At 53.5% G+C, this 11,069-nt stretch overlaps 1 protein-coding gene across 7 annotated transcripts in view; it reads right to left on the bottom strand.

The window, feature by feature from the left end:
- Nucleotides 1-350: 350 nt before the first annotated feature.
- CIITA (class II major histocompatibility complex transactivator) overlaps nt 351-11,069 on the bottom strand; it is a 45,799-nt gene continuing 35,080 nt past the window's right edge. For all 7 annotated transcript variants that reach the window (XM_044233370.1, XM_044233371.1, XM_044233372.1 and 4 more), the window contains exons 12-20: nt 10,658-10,816; nt 9,473-9,544; nt 6,573-6,653; nt 5,928-6,020; nt 4,447-4,533; nt 2,079-2,162; nt 1,829-1,912; nt 1,049-1,155; nt 351-611 (exon numbers count right to left, since the gene is read on the bottom strand). In XM_044233370.1, coding sequence (XP_044089305.1) covers nt 1,080-1,155; nt 1,829-1,912; nt 2,079-2,162; nt 4,447-4,533; nt 5,928-6,020; nt 6,573-6,653; nt 9,473-9,544; nt 10,658-10,816 — 736 coding nt within the window. In that variant the 3' untranslated portion in view covers nt 351-611; nt 1,049-1,079. The remainder of the gene's footprint in view (nt 612-1,048; nt 1,156-1,828; nt 1,913-2,078; nt 2,163-4,446; nt 4,534-5,927; nt 6,021-6,572; nt 6,654-9,472; nt 9,545-10,657; nt 10,817-11,069) is intronic.

The raw sequence follows: 11,069 nt of genomic DNA, 5'->3' as shown, positions 1-11,069 counted from the left end.
TGTGGCTCCAGCCCCCTCGCCCTTCCCCTCTCCATTAGTGTACCGTCCACTCTTTCCAGCTAAAGTCCGGTGTGTCTGCGCCAGGCCAAGCTTTGGGCTCAATGAAGTTAGTGCAAAACAGTGGGTCCAGCAGACACGAAGCAGCTGCCGCAGAATGCAGAATCCCGGCCTGTCACAGTTTGAGAAAGGAGCTGGCGGGGCGGCCACAGCTGTCCGCACAGCACGCAGCGTACCCCTATTAGGAGTGCAGTGTGGAGAAGTGCCTCCCTCCCGGGCCAGCGGGGACCTGGAGGGACAGAGATGGGGATGCCCCACTCCTCTACTCTGGCCTGCCACCGCTGTAGAGTGTCCCGCAGGGCCTGCCTCAGGGTTCCTGGGTGGACCGCAGTGGCCACCGGGCGCCCACCCCGTCTGCGGGGGCTGTCATCGACCTGGGCCCCATGGAGGCCTGGAGCTGGGCCCGCAGAGCAGGTCCTCCTCGAAGCTGGGTGGGGGCCGACCCTGAGCCGGCAGGGCTGGGCGCCAGACTGCTTGGCTCTTGGGCCCAAGGACAACTTGTCCACAGATAACCAGGTCAAGGTCCAGCGTGGTCAGCGTCCTCTGAGAACGTGCTGTGAGAGATCAGAAGGGCTGAGTCAGAAAGTTTCAGGAGGGGGCAGCTGGACCCACAGACAGGGCGCTGTTGAGATTGGGGAGGATGTGGCATTGGAGGAGGGGGACATCACAGGTTGGGGGTGCACAGAAGTGGGGGGGACACTCATTGGCACAAAAATGCGTAGAGCAAATTCCTATAAGACCATGCAGGGTAGGCGACAGGGGTGGCTGGGGGGACCTCCTGCCCCAAACTAAGGCCTGTGGATGTCTGACCACCCCCCATGCTCCATCCTTTCCCCACCTCTCCAGGCCTGGCCACAGACAGGAGGCTCAGGGTCCAGTCCCCAACGCCTTTAAAGACACCTCCGTCAATCACAGCAGGAGGCCGCCGACGGTGCACGTCCCGCGGTGCTCCCCCAGCAGCCACCCCCTAGTTATCCCCGTCCAAGCCCACCTCGGGTAGCTCGTCCCAGGCATCCCAGAGCTCATCTGAGGCTGATCCGTGAGTCCAGCTGCTGTAGGTGTTCATGGACACCAAACGGGATGGTGGGCGTCCACATCCTGTGATGTCCATGGCAGGCCGGTTAGAGGAGAGAAGGGGACCCCCCAATTCCCACCTACCACCCAGCCTAGAGCCTTGGAGACCTCCCACCCAGCAGAGCCAGACCAGGGTGGGGATATGGGAATTGCAGAGACCTAGAAGTCCTAAGACCCTTTTCTGTAGACCGGGTTCTGCTCTAGACCTCAAAAAAGTTAGTTAGCCTCTCTGGGCCTTATTCTCCTCATCTGTAAAATGGGTCTAATAAATTCTAGCCCAGAAGATACGGGGGATTACGTAGGAGAAAGTGCCTTGAGAGAGTATAAAGTGCTGATATCAGACACTGGACACTGTGGTGACGGAATAACACATAAATTTGAACCATATGAAACTGCTAAATTTGCCAGGTCCAGAATCACAGAATTTAAGTGATTTCCTATCGTTCACCCTAATACACTGAGCATTTTTCAGGCACCAGCCACTGTTCCAAGATTAACCTGAACCTCACAAAACTGCTTGGGGTAAATATTATCACTCCCATTTTACAGACAAAGAAACTGAGGCCAGCGTGGCAAAGTTTGCTCATCTAAGATCCCACACTGGTGAGGGTGAGAGCGGGATTTGGGCTCAGGGCTCACAGGAGCTGCACCCCTGGAGAGCTGGTGTCTCTCCGCCCACAGGGGGACCAAGACTTACGCCAGTGTCTCCACGTGAGGGCACTTTCTCAGGCTGGCGGCGAGCTGCTGGGCCCCGGCGGCCGTGAACTTGTTATACTGGACACTAGAGAGGGAAACCCATCCTGGGGCCTGGCCCTTGCTCAGGGCCATCAGGCCCCAGACCAAGGCTGTCCCCATGCTCTCAAAGAACAGCCCTTCCCAGCCTGGCAGCAGGAGACCCCACAGTCCCCCCAAGCCACGGACCCCTGCCACCCAATGTCCACACTCACTCCAACACCCGGAGGGACACCATGTCTGGAAGCACATGTGCCAGGCTCTCTGCTCCCACATCACAGATGCTGTTATTGTACACGCTGCAGGAAACAGAGGTCAGGGTCCATGGGGATCCACGCCCAGCCAGATCCTAGGCCCATTTTGCAGAGGGAAAAATGGGCCCAGAGTCCAGGGAAAGCAACAGGAGCAAGCGGAAGCAGCTTCTTGGCTGAGACTTCCCAAATTCAAATCCCAGCTGCAGGGCTTGCTGCCTGTGTGACCTTTGGCCAAGTTGCTTAACTCCTGTGTGACTCAGTTTGCTCCTCCAGAAAATGGGCACAATAATCATGGGGAGGAGTAAATGAGTTCATGCTGATACAACACCCAAAACAGAGCCTAGCAGGTGGAATGACAATCCTAGCTGCGGTTATTACTACCTCCTGGTGGGGGTGGGAGGTCAGTGAAGGTTATATGAGTTACCGCAGATGGTGTGACCAGCACTGGGGAATAGTAGGGGAGAGAAAAAACCAGAGCCACTGAGCCAGCGTGGGTTTCTGCGGCATAGTCCCAGCTACCATAAGCAGCATAGTCAATAACGCGATGGGTGTCACCGGTGCCAGCTGAAGCTATATACTCAGGAACAATCATCCCTTTAACATGTCAGGTGCCCCTGTGATTCTCATTTCAAGGCCATGACTTTGCCATGACTCAGCCTTGAGGCTACACTGCAGGGCTGCATGTAAAAGCAGCAGGTCTATACTGCAGCAAAGCGGATTTAGGCTGACCTCCTGCATCCCCCGATGTCCCAGGTTGGCCAGGACCAGGGCTGGAACCAGGCGGAGTCTTTACTTCCTGGGGTGGATCTTAGAACCCAGGGGGCTTCCCCCTCCTCCCACAGACAGAGGATTCTAACCATATTTCACTGATGCCAAAATGTACATGTTCACATCTGAATGTCATTGAGATCCTGGGGTGTCTAATCATCAATGAATGTCATGGTTTAATTAGTAACATTTTCTAAAGTGTCAGTCAGATCAGATGTTGCCCCCACATGCCCCACTTGCTTCTCTATTCACAATGGGAAAACTCCAAAAGCCCCCTCCAGACCTACAAGGGTCTCCCTGCTTAATTTGGCCTCCCCTACCTCTCCCACCTTGTCTCCCACCCTCTATCCCTCATTCCCTGTAGCCAGCCACAGTGGCCCTTCTGGCAAAGACTCAAACTCTTTCCTACCTCAAGGCCTTTGCATCTTCTGTTCCCTCCTCCTGGAATGCTTGTCCCTGAGCACCTCCCACAGAAGAGGGTCTCCTGACCTCTTTGATGAATTCAATATTCCCCGTTGTACCTTCTCGGGCCCTTTTTAGTTTCCTCCCCAGCATGAATCACTATTTAAAAATACTTTGTTTGTACACATGCTTATTTATTATGCAAGAAGCCTGAAGACAAGGACAATTTGTTTTGTTCATAGCTGTATCTCTACCTGTATTCCTAGCACAAGTACTGGCCCATAGTTGATATGAGAGGTAATTAGATGTCCTGCACAAGTCTAGGGAGTGCCAATCACATAGACTATGATTTGCACAATACACAACCCATACAGCTGTACATGGTGACCCTGGCTGGAATGATAAAGGGTGGATTCTTCAATAACTAGATGAACCAGATACCATCTCCTCTGGGAATGTGACTCTGCCTGTCCTTGGTGGGTGATGAGGAGGGAGTAGGAAAGCCTGGCCAGAGAGGAGAGCTGGCAAGGCTGAGCTGCATGGCTGGGGCTCTGGTCTGAGCTCCCCTCATCAGACCTGGGACCACCCGGGGGAGCCAGGCTGGAAGTTATCAAAAGCCAGAAGTGCTATGCCAAGGCCTACCAGAAGGTGGCAGTGCAGGCACTGTGTGAGCTGCAAGAGCCCGCCAAGGCTGCCTGTTTGAAGTCAGCCTTCTAGAAACCGTCACAGCTGGAGTCCAGAAAAAGCCTCAGTCCCGCCATCCCCTGGGGAAAGAGGGCCAATATTTACTGTGCACTAGAAACAGGCATTGTGCGAAGTGCTTTCCATAGGCCACTGGGACGGTCCCCATTTTCCAAACGAGTAAGCAACTTTCCCAGCTTGTCAGGTGCATCTCCCCAGGCCCTGCTATCCTCTTGTTTGGGGCCTTGGCATGGCCCAGCTCCCGGGGGGGGGGGGTCATGTTCATATTGGATTTTTAGGTCAAAGCCCCTCCCCCCAACCCCACCCCAGCCCTGCACCTAGTTGTGCAAGAAAAGCAAGCAAACACAATACCCGGCAGGGATTCTCTCCAGCCCCAGCCCTGGGCTCTGCAGCTCTGGAAGAAAAGGGGGCTCTCCACCGTCCCCCAGCCCGCCAGCTCAGTGGGGGCCCCACTCACCTCAGCCTGAGGAGGGATGAAGCCAGGGAGGGCAGGGCCTCAGCCAGCTTGCAGGCACCCACGTCAGTGATGCTGTTCTGGGACAAGCTGCAGAGACACAGCGAGGGGAAGGGCTCAGGACCCAGTCTGATGGCTTTCCCTATCCGTGCCCACCCAGCTGGGGCAGAGCTGGGGAATTCTCACTTCCCCACACGGTGGCCTGAGCAGCAAACACATGTCTGTCTACCTGGAGGAGAGACACAGGCAACATGCCGATTCTTAGTAAATACAGATGCTGTCCCATGCTTGGCTGCGTGGGATGTGGGAGTGACGATACAGAGAGAGCTCATGTGTCCCCCACACCTGTTCTATGATTCGATGGCATCCTTCTCTTCCCTTGAAACCACATTTCCACACTAGACTTGAATACGTGTTCCTATTATTTGTTTAACGTCAGGTCTGTTTTGTTTGTTACTGTACTCTTGTGCCCAGCATATAGTAGGTGCTCAATAAATACTTAAGTGGGTGGGAAAAAGACAGGAAGGAAAGGTTGGAGAGGGAGGGAGAGACGAAGAGAGAAGTAGGGGAGAGAGGGAGAGCGAGCTTACCCACAGCATCACCCAGAATGCTATAAAACTGGGGAAGTCTCAGGGTCCTACAGTCAAAGAAATTCCAAATCGAATCCTGCAGCCATCCCAAGCCAGTTAAGAAGCGGAGTGTGGACAGGCTTTGACAATCCCCTCTACGTTCAGTAAACGATCATGCGAATCCTCCCACATCTCATCCATCCACTTCCCAATACCCAGGACAGTTGGTTGGTTTTTTGAGCCCAGTGTAGGGCTTGAACTTGACTCTGAGATCAAGACCTGAGCTGAAATCAAGGGTTGGGTACTTACCTGAATGAGCCACCCAGAATCTCCCTTTTTCTTTTTCTTTCTTTCTTTTTTTAAGATTTTACTTATTTATTTGACAGACAGAGATCACAAGTAGGCAGAGAGAGAGGGGGAAGCAGGCTCCCCGCTGAGCAGAGAGCCCAATGTGGGGCTCGATCCCAGGACCCTGAGATCATGACCTGAGCCAAAGGCAGAGGCTTAACCCACTGAGCCACCTAGGGGCCCCTCTTTTTTCTTTTCTTTTCTTTCTTTTTTTTTTTAACAAAGATTTACTATTTTGATGATGATGTTTTAGTGACACGTCCTGGTCCATTTCTCCTCTCGCACTGCCCGGCAGAACTTTGTCTCGCTAAACGTTATTTACGTTCATCCCTGTGTGCTTCATAATCACGGATTTATCTGTTTGCTTGTTTACTAGGAGATAGATCCCTGAGGTCAGGGATCTTTGATCGTTCTGTTTAAAGCAGGGTCTCCAGGACCCCGAACGGGGCCTGCCCATAGCAGGTGCTCCTTCGGGATCTGCTGATGAAATTAACCAATGAAATGACCAAATGCGTGAGTGACCGGAAGAACAGAACGCAGAAGTCCGAGGGCCGTTCCAGCACTCACTTGAGAGTCTCCAGGGCCTTCAGCCGAGGGAAAGTGGCTGACAGCTGCTCGACACCCTCATCCCCGATCTTGTTCTCACTCAGCGAGTCCAGGCTGCGGGTGGAATCGGACGGAGGGGCCGTCAGCGCACACCCCGGAGACCAGCGGCCTTGAGGCCTCCTCCCATCCCCCACCCCTTCCTTGGACCCACCATAGACAAACTGTCAAGAGCCAGCCATGGGATGAAGTTCTCACTCCCCACAGACCCGAATCCTTTTGTCCCCACTGCCCCCCCCACCCCCAGCCCCATGAGCTCCTGCAACTTCCTTAACCCTCTCAGGACCACAACTCTGCAAAGACCCTGCCCCCTCCTGGCGGTGCCAGGAACAGCATGAGAGCCAGGAACCAGGAACAGCATGAGAGCCGGGCGAGGGAAAAGAAGTTTCAGAGGTCACAAGGGGACTCAACCTTCTATGTTCTTGGAGATTCTCTCATCTGTCCTCCCTTCCCTGCAGTGGGGTCATGTGGCCATTCCCACCAGCCACACTGAGGAAGCAGCAGAAGAGGGGAAGCGAGGGAGGGACAGAGAAGGTCCTCCATGTGCACCGTCCCCAGAGGCAGGGGCAGGGATTATCAAAACCAGAGGGTGTCTGCGTCCATACTCACTCCAGATGCTGAAGGGAGGAAAAGGCTTCGAGGATCCTCACCAGTTTGGGAAAAGCCTGGGGGCCCGAGACGGAGCCCAGCCTAGAAGACAAAGAACAGAGGTAACACCCCCAGAACAGTCAAGGCTCCTCAGTGAGGTACCAGGGTGGGTGTACGAGCCACAGAAGGCAGGTCCAGTCTGAGACCCTTCCCCCGGTTCCTCCCTGCTTCCCCAGTGCCCTCCCTCCCCTTGATCCCCACCAGATGGCACCCCAGTCCCTTCTGCTTTGCCAGACTTCACCAAAGCCTCCCTAGAGGCAGCTGGGCTCCAGCCCTGGGGAAGTGGTTCCCAAACTCTAGCCTGAAGACCACCACTAGTCTTGAAAAAAATGGCTTTACTTATCTGCCATTTAAATTTTTTAATTTAAAAAATTTTATTTATTTTTTAAGTAATCTCTACACCCATCGTGGGGCTCAAACTCACAACCCTGAGATCAAGAGTTGCGTGCTCTACTGACTGAGCCAGCCAGGCACCCCTGTGTCATTACATTTTAGTAACAAATAAAACCATTTATAGAGGACTTATATGCCAGACACACACCAGGTCCTTCACTCAGAGTAGATGTCATTTCATCCTCACAACTCTGAGCTAAGGGCACTTCTTATCCCCATTTTACAGATGGGGAAACCAAGGCACAGAGGGATTAACTAATTCACACAAGGTCTCACAGTGTGGATCAGCATTTACACCCGACTTCCAAGGAATGAGAAAAATAAAGACAGTGGAGGGCTGTTCTGTTCTGCTTTTAAAATATGGCTAAGTGGACTCAACGTCCATTTAACTGTCCTTTATTCTGAAATTGTGTCCTCTGGGGCATTTCCTGCAAGAAAATGTTCCTTCTTTGTTAAAATTATGGTGCCAGCAGGAGTTACTGTATGAACCCATTTGATAAAAACGAAAAGGTGGTAACTGCCGATAGTCCCTAAAATTTAATCTAAAATATTCTCTGTCTTTGCGATCTCAAAGTCTGGGAACCGTGAACAGGTCACGAGGGGGGAGTTCGATGTCTGATTTGAAGCTGGGCCCGACCACGTGGCCGCTGTGGGACCATGTGGGCAAATCCTGTCAGATCGGTCTTGGTCCCTGCAGCATCTGGCCACAGTCCCATGAGCTTGCCGGAAGGATGACGGCGTTCATGCATCCGACAGTGACGGCTCGCCTCCTGGAGGCTGGGCCCATATAAGCCTGTCCGGGACAGAGCCATGAACAAAACAGACAGAGATCCTGTCCCTTGTTCATGGAGCTGATGGTCCCGTGGGCAAGACAGATAATCAAAGAAATCGGTCGATTATCTGGCGTGGGAGATAAGCGGTAATTCAGAGACTAGGATGGTGGCAGTTTGGGGTAGAATGGTACTTTCAAACATGGGAGCATTTAGCTCGGTGGAAACGAGAAGGAAGTGAGAGACTAGTGGCGTGGGCCGTGAAGGTGTCTGGGGAAGAGCATCGTGAGCAGAAGGCAAGGCAGTGCAAAGGCCCAGGGGTCAGACCCTGTGTAGTGAGCCTAGAGGCCAGCAAGACCCTGTGTAGTGAGCCTGGGGCTGGAGTGGAGGGGGGAGCAGGGAAGGCAGCCCAGGATATGGAGGGAAGGACCCCGTCCCCCCGACAGAGCACCTCACGGGTTCTGAGCAGCCAACAGGCCTTATCTCCAGGCCGTGAGGGCCTGCGTGGTATCAGGCACGGTGGCTGGCAGTCACACACCCAAAATAGTCCTTTCCTTCCTTCCTTCCTTCCTCAGAACTTTCTTGGGGCTTCTGGCCTCCAGGTGGCTAGTCTCCTGGTTCTGGGCCGTTCCACCTCACGGCTATTGTTCCCCAGAGCACACTTCCGACCTCAGCCTTGGGGCTTTTTAAGCTGAAAATAATTCAGAGCCAGAAGGGGCCATTGGTGATTGTTTTCACGCATTTCCTCTTTCCAGCAACATTTTTAATTCTGCACAAATGTGGCACCTTGTCTCTGTTCAAAACCAGAAATGCTTGCTTTTCCTGGGGTCCGGGAGAGCAGAGATCAGGAGGGGCAGGTAGCTGGTGGGTGACCAGCTGGGGACCTTGGGCAAGCCACTTAACATGGCTAGGCCTCAGTTTTCTCATCTGTAAGATGGGGAAGGCAGTGACCACCTCCCAGAGCATATGTAAATTGCATTGAGTGCACTGTAGGTGTTTAATAATTTCTTCCTAATCGTTAGATGATTTTAGATCTCTAACAAGGATCGTACATGAATTTAGTTTCTTCCTTTGTTGGAGCAAGAGTCAGGCAACCATCAACCCTTTGGTCACCTTCTCCAGAGGGTCCCCTTGGCCTCCCCACCCCCTGGCCACCACGGGCCCCCAATCACAGCAGGGGGTAACTGTCTGTTTACACTAAACTTCGGGCTCATTGAGGACAGTGGCCTCAGTCAATGGACTCTGTCCACTGAATGAATGGGAAGGCGGATGTTCACCGGTAAATGGGCCACTTGGCATCACACCCAAGAAGCCCCAGTCCCAGCCCTGGCCAGCCGATCCCCAGATTCCGGAAGCTGGCTTCCAAAGGGGTGAGACAATAGAATAAGAATGATTTTAAGGGCGTAGCTGGGTGGCTCAGTCAGTTAAGCATCTGCCTTTGGCTCAGGTCATGATCTCAAGGTCCCGGGATCAAGCCCAGTGTCGGGCTCCAAGCTCAGCACGGCGGAGTCTGCTTGTCCCTCTCCCCCTGCTCCTCCTCCCACTCTCTCTCTGTCTCTCTTTCTCTCAAATAAATCAATAAAATATTTTAAAAAATGATTTTGGGGACCTATCTCCATTCCCAGTGGGATGGGCCCTGCTAATAACGGCAGATAAGAGACCTCACAGGGACCCGAGACTGTTCACTCCTCTGCTTACGCAAACTCCAGCTTCTTCAGGTCCCGGACGGCAGGGAGCTCTCCAGCTGTGTCTTCCGAGGAACTCCTTGTCCTGGAGAGAACAGGCAAAGTCAGCGGACAGCAGGCTCTTTACCTGTCCCTGAGCCCCTACAAGAGGGATCCAGGATGCCTCCCTCTGGGCCCCAAATTCCTGGGGAGGCCTGCCTTCCTTGGGAGCTGTTGTTGTCCCCTGTTAAAAAAAGATCTCAGAGGGTGCCTGGGTGGCTCAGTGGGTTAAAGCCTCTGCCTTCAGCTCAGGTCATGATCTCAGGGTCTTGGGATCGAGCCCCCACATCGGGCTCTCTGCTCAGCAGGGAGCTTGCTTCCCCCTCTCTCTCTGCCTGCCTCTGCCTACTTGTGATGTCTCTCTCTGTCAAATAAATAAATAAAATCTAAAAAAAAATATCTCAGAATAGGGCGTGATGATGGGGCACCTGGGTGGCTCAGTGGGTTAAGCCGCTGCCTTCGGCTCAGGTCATGATCTCAGAGTCCTGGGATCGAGTCCCGCATCGGGCTCTCTGCTCAGCAGGGAGCCTGCTTCCCTCTCTCTCTCTCTGCCTGCCTCTCTGTCTACTTGTGATTTCTCTCTGTCAAATAAATAAATAAAATCTTAAAAAAAAAAAAAAAAAGAATAGGGCATGATGAAGGCCTTCCTGTGGGTTTCATGGAAAAAAGCCTCGGAGCAGGTGCTTACCAAACCCAGGCCCAGGAGCCCACAGTACACACAGTAGGGGGTCCAGCAACGGATGAGGACAGAACGAGAAACAGCTGCTCCACAGCCAACTTTCACTGCCTTCTAGACCTTCCAGCCTTGCCACCTATCAGATGGGGACAGTTCTGATCCTGGCTGCCTTGAAAGGCGGCCATCCATGTCACTTCTGTCACTAGATGCAGAAGGCAACCTCTCTACCCTTAGCAGGGAGTATCTGTCTGGCTCTAGCTGAGGACGAATTGGATTCATGATGGCTAGTTTTGAATGGCACGAGGTAATGGGTCCTGGCGGCTCTGCCCAGGGGGTGCCTACAGTGGGAGATTCTGGGTGGCTTGGGGAGAGCTCAGGATGTCCCCAAGGAGAGGAGAAGTACCAATGGCAAACTTAACGTTGAGTCCTGCCTGTCCTCCACCTGCCTGGACTGTGCCACCTCTCACGCCCTCTCCTCCTCACCTCTGGATCTGCACGAGGTTGCCCAAGTCTTCCACATCCTTTGGGGAGTTGGCCTTGAAAGGCTCGATGGTGAACTTCTCCTCCACTGCCCGGAGCAGCTCGGTCTCCCCACGCTGCTGTAGAGACTCCCACAGGCCCACCGTGTCACTCAGCGAAGCCCTGCGGATAAAAGGCCTCAGACCCAGGCACAAGGGCCGGGCTAGACCATAATGGAGGGGCAGCTCCATGAAGGAACCTCCTACCTATTCAGACACTGTCCTCAACTTCATCCCTACCTCCTCCAGGAAGCCTTCCATATCCACTCCAGTTCCTTCTGATGCCTCCCTTTTCTCAGCCCTCCCACTGGTTTGGTTTTGCTTTTTGCTTTGGCTACCTGGGAGCTCAGTGGTGAATCCTTGGTTGAACCAGTATA

This window comes from Neovison vison, chromosome 14 (genome assembly GCF_020171115.1).
Source record: "Neovison vison isolate M4711 chromosome 14, ASM_NN_V1, whole genome shotgun sequence".
Lineage (NCBI taxonomy): Eukaryota > Metazoa > Chordata > Mammalia > Carnivora > Mustelidae > Neogale > Neogale vison.
The sequence above is the reverse complement of the archived record's forward strand: the minus strand, read 5'-3'. Positions and strand labels throughout refer to the sequence as shown.